General features: G+C 35.8%; 1 protein-coding gene and 1 long non-coding RNA gene across 2 annotated transcripts; both read right to left on the bottom strand.

Annotated features, from left to right (window-relative positions):
- Nucleotides 1-5,018: 5,018 nt before the first annotated feature.
- Nucleotides 5,019-12,026, bottom strand: LOC147507295 (ABC transporter C family member 8-like; the record flags this gene model as incomplete). The annotated part of the gene is made up of 11 exons (XM_086596226.1): nucleotides 5,019-5,277; nucleotides 6,328-6,567; nucleotides 6,663-6,726; nucleotides 6,944-7,249; nucleotides 7,499-7,713; nucleotides 7,791-8,085; nucleotides 8,168-8,332; nucleotides 8,708-9,328; nucleotides 9,457-9,543; nucleotides 9,664-9,984; nucleotides 10,077-12,026. Coding segments are annotated over 11 exons (4,386 nt in total), but the record flags the coding sequence as incomplete, so codon positions are not given.
- Nucleotides 12,027-16,428: 4,402 nt separating this feature from the next.
- LOC147507296 (uncharacterized) lies at nucleotides 16,429-17,036 on the bottom strand. The gene is made up of 3 exons (XR_015217615.1): nucleotides 16,823-17,036; nucleotides 16,674-16,736; nucleotides 16,429-16,463 (listed from the first exon to the last, which is right to left on the bottom strand). It is a non-coding gene; the product is annotated as an uncharacterized LOC147507296 (long non-coding RNA).
- Between the last annotated feature and the right edge of the window lie 3,738 nt (nucleotides 17,037-20,774).

The following is a 20,774-nucleotide window of genomic DNA, read 5'->3' on the forward strand; positions in this document are numbered from 1 at the left end:
GGGAGGCATATAATAAGGGACAATAAGCATCAGGATGGTCAAGACTGAGACAAAGAACACATGGGGATGTGTCAATGTTCATGACCTGTTTTGGGAGTTGATCGTTTACTTGAACTGCAAGGGCATCTACTTTTTAGTTAGGGATTCTATCAAATTTTTAATTCGGGATCGGGTTTTACCTCAAAAATAGATGTAGCCTTTGTTACAGTATCCTTTGATGATCTAGACGGCTCAGTGTTACCCCAGTGTGTACCCTTTTTCGCTTGTTTTTCAAGAAAAGTATATGCTTCCGTAGCTCCTTTGTCCATGAAGCAACCGCCGTTCATTATATCAAGAGTTTCTTTTTGATGATCAGAAAGTCCATTAAAGAAGGAATGGACAAGGACGACTTTGTCTAGTTGGTGATCAGAACATTCTAAAAGAAGATCAGTAAAGTGACTCCATGCTTCCGTAAACGATTCATGAGGATTTTGACGAAAGAATTGAATTTTCTGAAGCATTTCAGTAGTTTTCTTTTGAGTGTAAAATTAAAGCATGAAAGCTTGAACAAGTTTATTCCATGTGTCTATGGATTGTGGTTGTTGTCCTGCAAGCCAAATTGACGCTTTTTCTAAGGTGAATGGAAATAGCCAAGCAAGAGTTGTTCCTTAGAGACAGCTGGATGGTGAAATGTTGTGGCCACTTGTTGAAGCCTATGAAGATGATTGTACGGTTTTTCGTGTTCCAAACCATGATACATAGGTAACAAACTAAAAACGTTTGGTGGGATACGAAAATCACCGACTATGTCCTTAAGTTTGATGCAGGAAGAAGGTCCTTCCTGTAATGCAGTATTGAAGTCCGATAGGGGCTTCTCAGCTGGTGGAGGATCGTCAGCCATAACTGCAAAAGTTAATGGCGACGAAAGAGCTTGATTAAGGTAATTAACAGAAGAAGAACAATTTTTAGGTGAGAACTTACGCAGTTGCTTATTGTATTTTTTTCGACGATAGGTATGTTCAAATTCTTTAGTGGAACCAGACCTTAATCTCATACAAGCATAAAATTAGATCTAATTGACAGTATTATTATTTGAATTTTATGATTCTCTTAAAGATTTTGGAGTTGAACAACGTAGGCCTAAGCTGCTGCTAATGTAGCAGTGAAGCAAGGAATACGTGTGTATAAACCAACAGCCAGGTTACAAGAAAGATATGAGAGAGGCTTTTCGTGCAAACACGGTTCTAATTAAGTAACCTCAATCTTTCAAGTTTCCTAGACACCGTTGGAATATGATTAAGATTTATGGAATTAAAATTTATGCAAGGTCGTTCTTAATTTTTTTTTTTTTTTTTTTTTTTTTTAAAAGATTTATGCAAGGATGAAAGTACAAGCATGCAAATACGATCTACTCATACAATACTAGATGTAGTAACATGTGAAGATATAGCTATACGAATAGGCAAGGTTGTGTCATCAATAAATATTTCCATACGTACATGCAAATATACATTAGTAATACGTATATGTACGCTAATTTGTAGATCGATATTACGTAGATGTATATCAACAGTAACAGGCAAATTTGAATCACTCATACGTATCTAAATACAGTAGAATGCGAATATAGTATATGTACGCATACAAATAAGACAATGCTAAAACTAAACATGCAACATATTATACATAGACTAAAATACGACTCTTGTATTGCATAATAAATCGATTTCGGCAATACTCATTGAGATTGCGAATGTCATATAGAGAGCAGCTTCACCCCGTAGGGTTTAGAAACAATTTACCCAACTCAGATTTTAACCCTCGTTGGAATGTTTTTCTCTTTCTTGACAAAATCGAAGTACTATACAAGACGTGTACTTATACGTAGAGAAATACTAAACATGCAACAATAGATACTTATACATTAGAAAAGACGATAACCATGCAAAACAAGATTACCATTTATATGTATATATACATTAAGATGCAATTCATGCCCAATTAATCGTGATATAAATATTTACGTATATGAACATAATTCATGCATATTTCTAGGTTAACACGTAAATAATAATCCATAAATTAGCACATAATAACTACGTACATGGCATTCATGCAAAAACAGTAAAAACTTGGAACCTGTTGCTTCCCGCAAGTCCGCCAAAGAAATGAAACAGACATTTCAATCCGTCGACGTAATTAATCCTAGAAGATATTCGAATTTTATGTCACAGTTTCAGAGAGTTAGGTCTGGATATGGATTAGGATTTATCGGTGGATGCTGGAGGTAGAACAGTAGTAGCAAAAGAGAAAATACACCCGCGGACGCGGGTTACACCTGCGGACACGAGTCCAATACCGCGCACGCGTGTCGATTATGCCACCATGAGTTCAACTTTTCACAGAAACCTTAGGATCTTGTGTAGGTTACTTTGCCAGTCCTAATTTTTTGTACCTGGAAGTACAGCAAAAAATTCGAGAGAGGTCAGGTCGTTTGTTTGGCGACGACGAAGAAATAAAAAAAAATGGAAAAACAACAACAAATAAGGGAGGATGAGAGGGGGGTTTCCCCTTGGAGCAAATTCCAATCTGTAACACAAGTTCTATGCCTTTAGAACAGCAGCGGCACCATTTTGGGATAAGATGTATGTCTAGTTGTTGTTCCTAAACAACTTACTAAACCAAACAACAAAGATTTTCCCTCACATGAGTTTTATTAACTCCCCAAAAAGGGAAAGTTAGGTCATGATCCTTGGGAGAACACTAAAACAAGTGTGGAATGTAGAGAGAGAGAGAGAGAGAGAGAGAGAGAGAGAGAGAAGAAAAAGAAGAAAACTATTTATTTATATACTCATTTACATGAAGAAGTGAGAATTTTTCAAGAGGAACACAAGGTTTCCTCCATTAAAACTATTACAAGCTATTTCTTACCAAAATAAAAACTTCCTAAAAAAATCTAAGACTAAGGAACTAAAATAATACAAGGTAAGGAAACGAAGTCAAGGGAGTAAATGGAGTGTCCCCCCCCCGTTGTTTTGTTTTCTTCTCTATTTGAGAGAAATCTCATTTCCTCCCACGTGAAACATCAAACCACATTTACTTCATTTTTATCCACCACATTAAAACAAAGTGACACCTTACATTTTTTTTTCCACTATTAACACATAATCTAATTAATTATATGCAAGGTGTCAACTTTGCACCAATAATTTGTCATTTTTGTCTTGACATGCTCTATGATTGATGACTTATCCAATCTTACGGGCCCGCATAGTGGGTCCATGTGCAGTCCAGTGGCGGTCCGGTCTTTGGGCAATTTTACAACTTCCCGCCTATGCGTAGAGTTCATCGCCCTGATTGTCTGAGTAGCTCACTTGTCGCATTCAGAGTCCTGGTTCAAAAGATAGGAGTTTCGGAAGTTTGATGTTTCTGTGCGGAATTGGAAGAATTCATATATACGTCGTTTCCCATGCTTTTATCGCAGTTTAACCAATATTTCCTGCTTTCACTGCGAATACCGCAAAAAAGTATGAAAACATATTTATTTCATGATTATTAAACACATAATTAACCAAATTTATATGTCTCAATGGGGTTTCATAATACACTTTTGGATGCTTATCACCGGGGCAAAGCTCGATGGTTCCATAACCTAACAATCTCCCACTTGGAACCTTCGAGATTCTACATGCCAATCACATCTCAATTGTAACAACTCAATCCAAATCCAATTTACTAATGAAACACTCAGCTCATCCATCATGGTCTTCAAGTAAGAAGACCCACCGAAGTTGAACACAACTTCAACTTCTCAGTAGGCACAGTTTTAGTTAACATATCCGCCGAATTCTTACTCCCTTGGATCTTCTCAAGTGCCAAAACCTCATCCTCCAACAGAGATCGGATAAAATGATATCGGAGACTAATATGCTTGGTTCTAGAATGAAAAGCGGAATTCTTAGCAAGATGTATAGCACTCTGACTATCACTATGTAACACATTCCTCTCTTGCTTCATCCCAAGCTCTTCCATCAATTCCTGTAACAAAATCATCTCCTTGTTTGCCTCTGTAACTGATCACATACTCTGCTAGCTTCTGTGGTAGACAAAGCAACAATCCTCTGTAACTGAGAAATCCAACTCACTGCAGTAGCACCTACTATATAGACATAACCAGTAGTGCTTCTTCTACGATCTACCTCACCTGCAAAATTGGCATCCATATACCCTTGCAAGTTCACAACACTCCTTCCATAACATAGGCATTTCTCAGTAGTACCTCTCAGATATCTCAAGATCCACTTCACGTCTTCCCATTGTTGATTGCCAGGATTAGACATAAATCTACTGATAGCTCCCACTGTTTGGGCTATATCCGGACGCGTACAAACCATGGCATACATAAGACTTCAAATGGCATAAGCGTATGATATCTTAGCCATGAAATTTCTTTCCTCAACAGTCTTTAGCATTAATGCATTTGCGCGCGTTTACCAATTAGATATTCATCTTTAGGCATTCATGTATTTTTTGAGGCGCAAGGGCTCGAACTGGTAAAGAAAAATAAAGGACTCGTTGCAAACATAACATGTGAGCATTGTAGTTCCATATTTTCCATATTTTCCATTATGAACTAAAAAGAAGAGATCATTTTCACATCCATGATTCCATTATGAACTACATGGCAAACCGAAGAGAGATGATTTATCGTCGATGCTAATCTGGAATAGGTCTTAATCAAACTCGTTGAGTATAGTCATCGTAGGACGCTAGGATCCTAACATGGCAAATAACCGAAAAGCATTTGCTGCTTGTTCAACTGGTACTTTCCATGTCCCGAGTAACACATTAGGACCATTATCAACACACGGACGTCTGGAAAAAGATTTATACATTTTGTTTTACAAACCAAAATCGCTTTCTCGCGATCCCCTGTAGAGTTTTTTTTCTACATATACATTACAATTTTTTCTCGCGATCCCCTCTGTATATATGAGTCATCGTCATTGTGTTTATGTTGCTAACAATAAGAACAGAGAAACGGTAACATTTCCTAATTTCTTCAAATTTATGGTGCTATCTCAAACCTCAAAGAGGAGAAAGAATAAGGAAAATGGAAAAACAAAAATTGGAGCAAGAAGTAGCAGACAATACTCGCTTTGTTCTCTCTTCAGTGCTACATCTCAAGATTTTGCTGCGAGCTCCTCCTGCAGCTAGACCAGTACTCAGCTACCAGCTTTGAAAATGAAGAATTTGTCTCCATAAGTTTTGATGGCTCGTCATATTCCACCAGCTTCCCTGCAAATCAACACCAGCAACTACGAATTAGAGATGCTTAACACAACCAAAAATCTAGTACACTGAAATATATTATTACAACTTCAACCCAACGCTGAAGGAAGAAGCTGAACATCTAGCCTTAGGCAGCAGGGCTTGGTTCAAGAACTGAGAACCAACACTACAAAGGATCCAGGCTTTCTTGCTCGCTAATTTGTAATAATAACTAGGCATACCTCAGTCTCACTCTAGAAATGAACTACTTCTTTATGGTGTTACGCCATTATGATGCAGGGCGTGGTGGAGAAACTTAAAATTTTCAATTGAATCAGTTGAACGTCACAAATAACATTACCTGGAACTCGATGAACTTCCTTCGAATCAATTGAAATTCACAAAGAACTTACTTGAAAATTGAAAGGCATCCAAGACTTGTTGATTCCACTAATAGAATACCAAGATATGGGAGATAAACAAGAGAAAACACTTCTCTAAACAAATTTTCATTAATCAATAAACTAAATTTCGTATTATAACTTAGAGCTATATTTATAGGCTTCCAAACACTTCAAATTGGAAATAATGGAAACATCCAGAAAAATCCTAAATTGATGCTACTAACTAAAAGGGCCTAAAACACTTCAAACACCAATATGGAAACATCTAAAAACACCCTAGAATCCTAAATAACGAAAATACATAAAATAAGTAATTTCTAAAGTTTTAAAAAAAATCCATATGGGCTTATCCTTTGAATTCCATAAATTTCATTGATCTTGACTTGCATCACATTACCTTCGCCATAATCATTCCTTGACTCTCCTAGATAGTCATAAGTCATATATATGAGGGCGCCCTAAATGGCGGATCTAACGTATCTTAATATCTGTACGTTACTTTATCTATTTTCTTTTTTAATTTAAACCGGAGGTGTAAAGCAAAACGTTTCAAGTCTGAAATATGGATGTATATTTGGATGTACATTTATACACAGTATATATGGATGTACATATACCTGTTTCTATCATTCGAAATTATGTTAGTTAATTATGAGAAACAGAGTTTAAATACCATAAGAGAGAACCATGACCATATCACTGTCTATAACTGTTGGAACTCTGTGAGCTACAGTTATCACTGTGCAGTTTGAAAACTCCTTCCTGATAACTTTCTGTAGAATAGCATCTGTTGCGGAGTCAATGGATGCGGTTGCTTCATCTAAAACGAGGATTTTATTACGTTTAAGAAGAACTCGTCCAAGACAGAAAAGTTGGCGCTGACCGACGCTCCAATTGTCACCTTCATCACTTACTGTTGGATAAACCAATAAGGACAGAAAAGTGCAAAACTTGTTAGGCGCCTTATGTGTTATTAAGTGCTTGTTTAGCTTCTCGAGTTTAACTCACCAGACGAATCAAGAAGGTTTGGAAGACTGCGGATGGTAGCTTTTAGCTGACACTTCTCTATAGCCTACAAATTGACAAGGTTGTATTTATAAGCATATGAAACTTAAGTAACCTTAAAGAAACTAACATAAGTAGGGAAAAATTGTGAGATGTGAAACTCTTTTAATATCTAAAACTATTCAGAAATGAGGCTTGTTTTTAATTATCCTAGTATTTTAGAGCTAAAAGAATAATGATAAACATGCTTTTTATAAAATTGAAAACTAAAGTCAGCTGTATACCTCCCATATCTGTTGGTCTGAGTATAGACCAAGAGGATCCAAGTTAGTTCGGACAGTGCCCCTAAAGAGAGTAGGTTCTTGAGGAATAATGCTGAGTTTCAATCTCAAGTCTCTTAGACCTATTGAGCAAATGTCTAGTCCATCAATAAGAATCCTCCCGCTATCAGGTTCTACGAGACGGAATAGTGCACTTATCAGTGTAGTCTTTCCACTTCCTGTTCTTCCCACCACTCCTACTCTATTCCCCTCTTTAAAGCTGCAAGTGATTCCTTTAAGAACTAGAGAAGCATTTGGACGATATTTGATCTAAAAATCATGACAAAATTAAAAAAAGATCAGTATTCAAGAGTCAAAACCTGAATTTGGGGTACAAAAAACAAACAAGTATGGCTACAAGAAAAAAAATGCTATAGTTAATATACAGCGTTGCAATTTTCACCCCTTATTCTTTAACTAGGATCAGCATGGGGTCTGGTCAACTTGACAGATGAAGAAATGCATGCTAAGTGAATTGTCTGACATTCACCAAAAAAACAAAGTCTAACTAACACTGACCTTAAGATTTTGCAAATCAATCCTCCCCTGAGAAGGCCACAAAGCTGGTGGCCTCTTATTATCTACAACAGCTGGAGGCTCTGGTGGAATATCCATGAATTGTTTTATGCGTTCAACAGAAATGATATAGTTGGCTAAGTTGCAGTACCATCGTGTAAAAAACATTTGGGTACCAGTCAGCGAGAGAGCATATGATAGAGAAAGCCCCACCAAACCTGCAATTATTTGTGTATGCTAGAATTACAGGATTTCAGGTCATAAAAAACTGGAAAGGTAACGTGATCCTAAGTACCTGGAGAAATAGTTCCCTGAGGAAGTAAAACAAGGAGCAAAGCTGCAGTGAATAATGTTAGATTCTGGAGAGCTTCCACTCTTATAAGTAACCACTCCATAGCAGCATTAGAATGAAAGAAAAGACTAGCGTCAGTATCAATGAGCTTTAGGTAGTTAAGGAAGAAACTGTTCATCATGGAAAAAGCTCTTATTGTTGCCACTCCAAGTGATGTCTCAGCTGCATAGTTCATAACAGGAGCTTTCGTTGTTCCATTAATCCTTATAAGCTCCCTTGCAGAAGCTAGATAATATCCCTATTAATAGAAATAAGAACAAAGAAAGTAATGAAATAAAGGAAGAACATTTTTAGAATAAATTATTGATAATTAAGTTTACCTGAACATAATTTGCAGCTAACATAGCTAGAACACCCACAATTAGGACTTGCCAAGTGACTGCTGCCATTATACCTATAGTTGATAGCATATCGATAAATGCAGCAATCACAAAGACAGCGGAGAATGGTATGTCAAAGTCTAACACACAGAGATCTGAAGATGCCTGGGTAAAACAGGAGGGAAATGACAAGGTGATACCAGTAACAATGTATTGCTTATCATGCCCCACGCCAGACTAAGGCAGAAATGGACTGATATAGTGGTAAATTCGGACATGCATAAATGAACAGAAAAAAGTTATAATCTGATGTCAAATGAACAGATAAAAGGTTATAATCAGATTTCTTATCAGCGTGCCACAATTGATCCTATGTTTTAGCTCAATAGATACCACCGTTCTCAAATTGTTAATATTTTTAAAGTGAAAATAAGTACAGAGCATGTATGCTTCAGTATGCAGTTGTACATAGAAATTGTATATGTTTGAATAATTAAAATGGAACCCAGTTTCTTCATTAATAACAGACAATGATCTCACCCTGGTTAAAATTCTCCCAACAGGAGTAGAGTCAAAGAAGAGCATGGGAGCTCTGAATACCGAGTCGATGAAATGAGAAAAGAAGGCTTTTGAAGCCTTCAGTCCTAGAAGGGCAGCGAAGTAAGATCTAAGATACACAAAGAGTGCACTTAAAGCCGAAATTCCAGTGTATACTCCAATTAAGGTTGCAACGGTGATACGGGGAACTTGGATGGCTATAGCTAGCCAATAGGTAGAGGCAGCCTGGAGAGCCGCGAAAGCAGACTGAGTTAATATACATAGACTAAGAAGAAGTATTCCTTTTGAGACAGTGATGTAATTGAAGAATGGCTTCCAACCAACATCTCCAATCTCCTTCTCTTCAGCTTCTGTTAGCTGGACTCCTGTCGTACCCTTGAGTGAAATCTCTCCCTCACTATTTTCTTTCATGGGATATGACTTATAAGACTCCTTTGGTTGATCTTCATCCTTCTTTTGAAATTCATCCCTATGTCCAATGTCTGCAGGATCCAATACTGTCATTGAATTTCTATGAGCATTCACAAGCTGCTCAAATGCAGTCCCAGCTGACAACAGATCCAAATAGCTTCCTGATTGAGTAACTTGTCCACTTTCCATGACCTAGGAAAGAATGAACCATTTGATTCTTTATGTCATTCATCATAATACTGAACACAGAATAAATAAACAACAAATACGAAAAACAAAATACAAAAGCCGAAAAGTCTATTTAATAGAAGCTTCCTTACCAATATTCTGTCAACTTCTACAAGAAATTCAACTTGGTGAGTGACTAAAATGACAGTCTTCGTTTCTAGAGCGCCCATGACACAATTCTGAGAAGTACAACCAAATTGATTAATACTAAATTAAAAATGTGCGTCAATATATGTCAGTTAATAAATCAGCATAGATACTACATGTATTGATGGCAGCAGCTAAACTTCTAATCTTACATTGAAAAGGATAGCCGCTGTATGTGCATCAACTGCACTAAAAGGGTCATCAAGGAGGTAGATGTCGGCATCATTATAGACTGCTCGAGCAAGTTGAATCCTTTGTTTCTGTCCACCACTCATGTTTATCCCTCTCTGACCAATTTCAGTAAGGTCACCATGGCTGAAACTATCAAGATCCTTATCCAGTGCACATGCCTTTACGGCCATCTCATATTTAGAACTGTCCATCGGCTTTCCATATAGTATGTTATCACGAACTGTTCCACTCTGAATCCAAGCTATTTGCGAGACATATGCGATGCGGCCAGAAACATCAATCTAATGCCAGTATCAGGGAAATGTTGTTAGAAAACTCTAATAACATGTCAGACAAGAAAAGCTTCTAGAACATAAACTATGTTGGGACTCACATGGCCGGATATTTTTGGAATTTCACCAAGTATTGCATATAACAGTGACGATTTCCCAGCACCAACCGGTCCACATACAGCGACTTTCTGTCCCTTTCTTACCTCCAAATCAACAGCCCTCAATGTTGGAGCATCTGTGTCCTTATTCCAACAGAAAACACCAGAATTCATTCTAACACTGATGCTTGCACTCGGCAATAGGCTCCTTTCTTTTTCATCCTTGAGTTCATCGTCCAGCAGAAAAGTTTCTAGCCTGTCAAATGAGACTTTAACCTGAATCAACATTGAAAGAGCCTCAGGAATCATCCTCACTGGCTCTGACATGCTTCGCAATGTTGCAAGGATCGTAAAAATGGTGCTTGCATTCAAAGGGGCACTTTTTGTTATAGCACAACCTACGAAAACAATTGAAGAGACCAATGTAGGAGACATCCAATAAAGTCCAGTGCCGTAGGACTTAATAATCTGTGTCTTGGACAACCATTTGAACTCACTATCTCGTAGTGATTCGATCAACTTCTTAAAATTCTCTTCCCATGAATGTAATTTAATGACCTTCATATTGTTCAAGACTTCTGAAGTGGATCTGAGACGTTTGTCCTGGGCAACCATGAATTGTGACTGACAGTTTTGAAGGACCTTTGCAAATGGGATATTTAGAAGTCCACAGATGAAGAGGGGAACTAAACCGGGAAGAGCACCCAAACCAACGATTCCAAAGAGTACGCCAATTGCGAGAAACAATTGAAGTGCATACATCCATGTAGAATGAAACCAAAATGGAAATTCACCCATGCGATAAGCATCAACAGCAATGTAGTTTACAATCTCCCCAGTTGAGTGCCTTTTCCTACCAATACTAGAAAGCTTGAGTTGTTTCTGATAAACAGCAGCCATTAGAGCAGATCTCATCCTCATGCCAGACCTTCTTGCAGTGAAAATCCGCTGTCTCTGGGAAATAGACTCCACTATCTTCACAACAACCAAAAGTCCAACTAGTAGAAAACCGTAACGCAGATTTTCCTCTTCAAGGCTCGTGTATTGCACAAACGCATAGAGTAACAATGGAGAAACTACTACAGAGATGGTCCTAAGAAAGGCAAAAATTCCCGTAATGATCGACTCTTTCAGGTAAACCTTTGCTATTGCCTGGAGAACTAAGTTGACAGAGTTACCAGAGCTCTTCCTTTTCCATAGAACATCCCATGCACTTAAAAATGAGTGGTATGCACTAAGTGCTTCATCTTCGGAAACTAGAGAAGGGATGTCTTCAAGAACTAATGGTTTCAGGTATCCTGAACGCAGTAAAGGATTCAACCAAGAAAATGTCAACTGGTTAATGAAACTGGACTTTCCCAAATGTGACTGAATTTTTTCACCTTCCTTACCTAACAGAGGTTCTGATAAGTTCTGGCCTATATTGTTTCTAGAAACCAAGTGTCTAAGGAGTCTTAAAGCACAACAGAGAAGGAAGAAGTTTACCGGCCATGACACCACATCAAGAATCGGAATAGTGTTTGTTCTCAGTAAGACTTCCAAATTTATTGCAAAAACAAGTAACGCAGAACAAACCCACCAGATCAAAATCAAAATCTTTGTTGCTTTAGTTCTTTGGAAAATTAGGGAAACGGCCAAAGAAATCCAAATAAGTCCTCTTACAAGATGAACCACCCAACACCACTGATTAAACCCATCTTCCACAAATATATCCCACAAAACGGCACTAAAATGTGCAATGCTAATAATTAAACAACAGACTGAACAAGCTAGAAAAACCCAGTCCTTCCTAGTGTTCTGACTTATGCTATGTCTTCTCACATACTCTACAAGCAAAAACAGAAAGAATATAGACAGGAAGAGGACATCTAAACCGTCGACAATAATTTTTTGAATGCATGGAGATCCCAAATTAAACTCTCCTTGACAAATGCCATAGAAGTCCCCTGCATATCAATAGGAAACAGAGGTACAGGATGCCAGGATTAGAGTAATGATTTTTGTGAATTACAGGAAAGTGGAACTGAAACAACAGAAGTCTAAATTGTTAAAAAGACAAAACGAAACTGTTAAAAATAAACAAAAAGACAACAAACGATTGAAGAACTATATTCTGAAATAAATCAACTAACTTGTGATGTAAAAACTCAAACAGGGGATGAAAATATTGTATTGAAAAGAAGAAACAAACAACAATCTCGGTAATAATATAATATGAAAACAAAAATAATAACTTAATTCCTTTTCAGTGATTGCATGGATAAAATTTACAAAACAAAATAAACTAAGAAACATCCAAACTCAAAAACCTGTGCAGCAACACAGATACTCAACGAATAGAACTGCATAGAAAAGAATATAAATGATAACTATATGTCTATATATATACTATACGTGAATATATGTGAAACATAAACATATGCTAATGGCCATTATATTTCCACAGATGCTAACCAACAAAAAAATAAAGAACAGGAGGATGTACAGGAATGAGCAGTACCTTGCAAGCTTTCTCTCGATAAACAGTCAATAGCTCCATGAAAGCCGTGTTTGAAAGACTTTCTTCCGATGAACAGTTTATAGCTCAATATAAGTAGAACACGCCAGTGTGATTTGGAAAGAAATGACAAAAATGTGGTCAGAATTTTATCAAACAACTGGTTCAACCTTTAATAAGATCCTGTTATATATGACCAAACAATATAATAAAACTAGAAAAAGTATAAAAGAGCAAAACAACCACAAGAATTTTGCCTGGTTCAACTTATATGCTACTTCTATATGTATAAGAGTTGCTACTGTTGCTTGCGTATAAATGTATAATGAATATTACCCCACAAAACTTACCGCAACCTTGTGCGTTTGTGAGCTTTGTGAGTGTAGTTTTCAGTTACTACAATATAATAACGTTTAATTACACTAGTAAGTAGTAACAACTTGTATAGGATGTCCCTCTGTCGACGCTTATATACGAGCCTCATCTGCAACCAAAAGAGGCTGAATCTTTTAAATTTTAAAGAGTATCCAACTCAAAACCAACTGATGTTGAGTGGAGGCGGGCCCCAGAATATTATACTTCAGAAATGGGACTATTAATAGAAACAATTGGAAAGTTTAAATTTGATTGGCTTTTGGTGGATATCATTCCCTCTATCTATAAGATCATCTGCATCTAAATTTATTCTATAGTTTCTAACCGTGAGTATTAAATGTTATCTCCAATTAACGGTGAAAAAAAACAAGGTTCGTCGAATTTCAAACGACTTTCGATGTTGGTGAGATGAATTATATGGGTTGGACTAAGGAAATGACTTGTAGACTTGTAGACATCTCAGATTGTGGGTTGCACCTGGTCATTGGCACCACTTCTTTTGTTTTTGGTTAATGGTTCTTAGCATCTTTGAAATAACAACTATGAACTTTGGCATATAAGTTCAGAGAATTAAGACAAAATAATATCCTCTCGTCCTCTCATCAACGACGTCTGCAATTAATCAAGTCAGTATGCTTTTTTTGTGGGCTTGTTAAATCATTTCACGATGTCTTTGTTTCTTTCCCTTTAAAACCAAGAATAAAGTTCAAAGGTTTGGTGAAATGGCATGCGCCAAAAACTGAAAAAGACGCACGTAAGCACATTGAAGTCAGACTGTAGACCCAACAACATATGGTTGTATACAGACAACCACAGTACAAAATATCAAGATACTAGAATTTAACCCGTGGCTACGCCACTTGAGTCATAATTAAATGAATACACGTAAATTTAACTGTTACAGTAGAGTTATCATTTTTTTTTTCTTTGACATTTAAATTGAACTTGGTAGTGTCATTGTGATACCCTTAACTGAATATGCCTTAGAAAATCATCTTAGCCGAGTATATATATTGAGAACAATTTGTTCATCCAGAAACGGAGTGTACATAGACAACTTTAACTGTTCATTTCTCGTGTAATCCATATTCAATTTATATACATTTCTCAAACGGTAGGAGAAGCTATAGAGGTATTTAAACAATGAAACAATTATATAATTTAATATGTGAAATAACTACACATGTTTGCCTGAAAAAAATAGGAGTTTGCATGAAAAAAAGGGGTTTTGGAGGTTTTTAGTCGGGTTTTGGAGGTTTAATATAATTTGGATGTTTTTACCTATTTTAGAGTATTAGGTAAATATGACTCTTTAAGCAGACACTTTAGTATTAGGTAAATAGGTTTTGGAGGTTTTTGTCTATTTTAGAATATTAGGTAAATAGGACTCTTTAAGCACTCTTTAGTATTAGGTAAATAGGACTCTTCAAGTATTAGCACAGATCCCGAGAAAATCAGGACCACCACTTAAGCCCTTATAACTTTGCTTAAAAACTGAGTTGTTTTGTATTATAGATAAGGATTGTTGTACTATGTCATAATTAAATGAATGGTGATATAGGCTTGAAGAATACATGTGTTTAGTGATTGTTGAAGCCATTAAATGTCCAAGTGGTACCACGGCAATTTGAGCTGATATAGTTGTGATTGTTAAAGGCTCTTTTATGTACCAGAAATGCATCTGATGAACTACAGCGATCTAATTGAAACTCACCTATCATTGCAGTACAGCTAAATGTGATAGCGGGCACGGAGCTTCTATCAAGTTGGTAGGATATGCATATGCAAGACGTACTCTGCCCCTCTATTTCCACAGAGCTTTTCTTAAGCATTCAATATCTCCTATGTAATTACAATCCCTTTGAAGCACACTGCAACATTGTATTGTTCTCAGAGTATTCATATGATCTTTAGTATGTAACTTTATTCTTAGCTTCCATTTATAGTGTGTGTAAATTCATTCACACTTAATTCATATTTTTCCTTTAACCTCAGATTCTCTGACGTCCAGAACTACGTCGATGCAATATTCTGCCTTCAACATTGTTTTGTTCTTAGAGTATTCATAATGATCTTTAGCATGAAACTTTATTCTTAGCTTCCATTTATAGTGTGTGTAAATTCATCGACACTTAATTCATATTTTTCCTTTAACCTCATATTCTCGTCGAATTTCCATGCAATATTCGCGACATTGTACACTTTTAAGTTTAAATGTGCTTGATTCTAAATCACATCCAAGAATTGTTCCTCTTCATGGATAGATAGTGCTACTTATTGATATTCTTTACAGCTAAAATCTGTTATGAAAACCACGAAAAGAGCTTGCTTAATTATCACGCTTTTACTTGAAAAAATATGTTACTTATTTACAATAAGTTTAGTCGTCGATCATACTTGGGCATCCGGAAACCCCCGATTTGAAAACGTAACCGTGATCCCTCAAGCAAGAAGGTGATCCTCAAAAAAACTATTTGTAGCTGATTGCAACTCTGCAACGGTATAAGTTTTAGCGATCCACCGGGTTTGGATCTCCTTGTAAAACATACTCTTTTATTCGAAGTTTCCACCGCGTGCCATGGCTAACAGAGGGTCCTCCTCCCGAAAAGCATGGGAGGAGACATATTAGGCAAGTTTTTGGAATATCTTCCGGAATGTCAAAGGCATAATCTGTAATAAACCGAGAAGCAATAGAAGTAAGAGAACATCTATAATATTTTGTAATAGGTATTTACTGCTGAGAAAAGAAGGTCAAACGGTATATGGATGGAAGCCTGCTCATAATTATATTGTAAAAAAGATGACATGAAACAAGATGAACACAGAGTATCAATTATCAATTGCTTCCCCACTTCGAGAACTTTGTAATATACCAAAACATTAGGTTATAGAATGATACGTAATCAAGGTCATGTTCCAAAAAACTTAGACTTATCAGGCTTTTCGGTGAAGCGTAAATGGTATTAACTAACCATCTAAGAACCGGTACCATACAATAATTCAACCAGGAAAATGTATGCGATGTAAAGTATTTATAATAGCAAAATGGTTGGAACACCTACCATACGTTAAACCGTAAATCATCACCTTCCACGTTGTGCATTTTATATTCTCTTGATCGTTTTATCACGGATTGCAATAATAATTGCTGCACAGTGTCGCCACTAAAGCTACTCCAACAACGGTAAAAGCTATTCCTTCGCAAGGTTACATTTGAGCAGTTTTGTCTTTAAAAGCACCTCTTCGGTGTGTTCATCCAAATGCTTCAAGTGGACCTATAAAAATGGATGTCAATTAAAAGCATAAAAGGGCAGTTGCATGATATCGTCTTTTTTCTATACATCATGATGAAGGGATCAAAGACTGCTAGATGTCATAAGCAACAAATACTGAAATTAAAGGAAAAAACTCAAATATATTCTGACCTTGTAATCTTGCATAAACTCATAATGCGAACCGTTTATCATCTTTGGGCAGCCTTCAGAACTTCTCTAGTCCCTCACGGGTACCATTGTCCACTAACAAAAAAAAGGTCTTAGTATTGAACTAAAGGTTATATATTTTTTAAGGATTCCCGATGATCCGAGCTTCAACACAACCTAAAATGCTTTGATCATCTCTTAAAAAGATGTATCGAACTAAATTGCATATTTACATACTCAGATTTTTCAGTTGAAAGAGACACAGATAAAGAGAATGGTAAAAACTAAAAAAATAATTTTCATTACCACAGTTGGTTCCAAGAACGTACAGTTTTTCCAAGTTTAAATGTTGCTCTACTGCTCTTAATGCTGCAGTCATAAAGAAACCATGCATTAAAATTGTGAAGTTTGTAACACGAAAATTTGAACATGGAAAGGAATGTTGAGAACATAACCCATAGCCTTGCACTTGGCACCCTACACCACATAAGAGAAGCCTCTTTACACCTGCCGCCTGACATTGGAATAAAAGACAAAAAAGGTCATCTTCAAGATGTTAAAATATATCCCACATCATTGAATTGTCACAATAACAGTGTGAACAGAAAACCGTAGAAAATAAAGTGCAACCACTAATCACTCATTACCAATATTCTTTACATCATAGAATGACTCTCCATGAATATATATACTCTCTATTTCCTGGGACTCTCTATTATCCTAGGACTCTTCCGACTCTCTATTTCAAGTATTAATATATTACCTAGATTTTCTCTAGGACTCTCTATTATCCTAAGATTCTAGGATGTTGTTTTTTATGATATATATCCGAATGAAGATATGAGATATAATCCTGTGGATATATATCGGAATGAAGATATGAGATATAATTTAATATATATATTAACTATCTATGATTCTATGAGCCGTCAGATGTACTGACTGTATTAACTGTTAGCCGTCCGATGTAGGCTTCACACAAAGAGCTTAAAGACCAAGTTGTTTTATTATATAGATGGTAAAATATCGATTTCTAATTTATAGATATGTTTCGTGGATATATCTAATTTTTTTAGAGATATTTGACATTGTTTTATATGTAAATATCGTGAATATATCTAAAATATCGACAAATATCATGAATATATAATTTATATTTATTTAAAATATAATAGTAAATATTAAATAAAATTATTACATACACAAAATATCGCCAAATATTACAATATATTATAAAATATTGATAATATTGTTGAAATATCACCGATATTTACAATTATAAATATTTCTAAGCATATCGCGATATTTATTTATCCTTGGCTGAAATCTCGATATATATCGCGATATTTTATACTATGCAGATAACAGAGACAAAATGAGGCGGTGGTTAGGCCTTGGCCTAGTGGATAATAATCATAATATATATATCATAAGATCATATTTTCGAGCGATATCCGCTTATTATAAAATATCGCGATATATATCATATTTTCGAGCGAAAAAATCAATTGAGTAATACTATACTGACACAGGAAATTGACACAGTGATGTGGCATGTTACAAATTGCAGTCGAGAAAATAAAAGCCAAACATTTATTTTCTATCTCAAAACACTTGTTCTCTTTCCATTATTATTTTCCTATTCTCATCTTTTTTTCATATCAAACCATCTATTTCATTGATTTTTCATGATACAACATTAATGTTGCAGTGGTTTTCATGGTGCAGCATTCACGTTGTAGTGGTATTTCTTGGTGCAACATTGATATTGCAGCGATTTTTTTCATAGTGCAATATTGATGCTGCAGTGCCAGGTTTTTCATAGTGCAACATTAATGCTGCAGTGCCACGTCACTATGTTGGTCAATTGTGTCAATTTTTTCTATGTCAGTGTAAAAATATTGGGAAAAAAAATCAAAGATTTGGATATATATCTTCAACGTATGTGGCCTTTTGGCTCTGCTTTATGGATCTAGGTACTTGTGGACACCTAACAATCTCACATAGTCACATTGCATGTGTTGCTCACTTGCTCTCAGTATCAAGAGTTGGGGCACGTCCCTATGTCGGTCAATTGTGTCAATTTTTTCTCTGTCAGTGTAAAAATATTGGGAAAAAAATCAAAGATTTGGATATACATCGTCAACGTCTGTGGCCTTTGGCTCTGCCAAGCTTTATGGATCTAGGTACTTGTGGACACCTCACAATCTCACAGTCACATTGCCGTGTTTCTCACTTGCTCTCAGTATCAAGAGTTGGGGCAATTTCTAAGTCTAGCACTCTAGCTCATGTACATAAATTTTGATTAAAAATCCCTTCTTCTACCTTATCAAGTGTTAAGATGATGTTCAAATTGCTGCTTTACACTCTCAAGGTTTACAATTTGTTCAAAAGGGCTCTCCAATGATAAAAAATTTATTCTTGTACAACATCAAGTGCATGTTCGGATGTTGTTCAAATGGCTGCTTTAAACTATTAACGATTTCTCAATTTGTTGCGGTTATAGTGGGCACTGAAATGTCAGGGAGCTGATCAAATGACTGCGTCAAACTCTCAATTGATTTAGAATTTGCTGTGGTTGAATTGGCATTGAAACGTAAGTGCCATGAAATCCATATGGTACTCTTCAGGGCATGGACCAAAATATCGCCGATATATCTGATATATCAGCGATATATATTGGTATTTTGGTACACCGATATCGATATTTCCGACATATATCCACCGAATATAGAACCCTTTTTCAATATATCTTTTTGATATAAAATTTTATATCGTATAATCGATTTTCTGATATATATCGGTTGACTTTTTTACCATTTTTAATAAAATCCGATAATATATTTCGATATTTCGTTTATATATCCATTTTCGATATTTTAAATAGTTTGAATGGTCACCGAAATAATAGATATATCCATATATCCGATATATATGTTTTTATTATATATTGATCTTTATTTTGGGCCTTGTAAATTTTCAAAACTGGCCTTCAAAGTTCTTTGTGTCGATTATATGTGCCTACAAACAAACAATATAATATGTTCCATTTGATGAATGTTTGAAGCACCGAGTAGGAAACCATGTAAATGTATTATCTTTATCTTTACCTTGTAAACAAAACTCCCCGTAACAGTATTTTTTTCCATCGACCAGATTTTTTTTTCCTAAATTTGTCCCTTGTCAAATAAGGATATTACGGTTTATGCTATCTTTGTTTTATTGTTATTTTGTCTTTTTTGTATAGATGTAGATGTGGATGTGGATGTAATGGATATCTTTATCTTGTAAACAAAACTCCCCCGTAATAGTATCTTTTTCCATCGACCGGATTTTTTTTTCCCAAATTTGTCCATTGTCAAATAAGGATATTACTGTTTATGCTATCTTTATTTTATTGTTATTTTGTCTTTTTTGTATAGATATAGATATAGATGTGGATGTGGATATAAATGAAATAAACTTTGAGTTGTCACCATCACATTTTTTAGACAAGTCTGACCCGGTTAAAACAGTCGACCAGACTTGGACAGTTTTGACAAAAAAAATAACATTCCAAAAACTTTCCAAAAAAACACCAATATTACAGTTCCGGCCATTTTTTTGTTTTATTTATTTATTTATTTTTTATAAGTCCCGACAAATTTAATACAATTAGTCTAAATTAGTGTGTTAGTTGGACCTCTTTACATCTATAGCAACAAATCGGGTCGGGAATTTAGATTTTTATGTTTGATTCGAATTTAAATTTTGGACTCAGAGTTTTTTATTATCCTAGTTGATTTCGGTTTTGAAAATGTAGCATAAAATAATAGCGAAAAAAAACATGCACATCATATTGCGCGTTTTATTTTATTTTATCCCTGACAAATTTAACATATTCAGTCTAAATTAGTGTGTTAGTGAGATCTCTTTACATCTAGAGCAACAAATCGGGTCGGAAATTTAAATTTTTATGATCGATACAAATTTGAATTTTGGAATCAGGGTTTTTTATTAACACGATTGATTTCGGTTTCGGATAGTTAGCATAAACTAAGTACAAAAAAAAAAAAAACAGGCACATCGCGCGTGCCAAAATAAATTTCACACTCATCGTTTCGGATAGGTATTATAAAATAAGCATGAAAAACAAACATGTGCATCGTGCGTGCGTGCCAGAATAAATTTCATGCTCATCGAGCGTGCCCAAAATGTTAGTGAATATAATAACCAATGTGTCGCCATTAAGATGACTAGAATGGTGCACATGCTATACACGTTTTTCTCTCTCCTCTCATCCAACCATATCTCTATCTTTTTTATGCCCAACAACTTTTTTCTCTCTCTGTAACTCCCCGAGACCCATCACGCATCCCGAGGACGTGGAGATGAATCTCGAGGTAGCCACTATCCCAATTCTATCGA

Source organism: Coptis chinensis, chromosome 3, assembly GCF_015680905.1.
Source record: "Coptis chinensis isolate HL-2020 chromosome 3, ASM1568090v1, whole genome shotgun sequence".
Lineage (NCBI taxonomy): Eukaryota > Viridiplantae > Streptophyta > Magnoliopsida > Ranunculales > Ranunculaceae > Coptis > Coptis chinensis.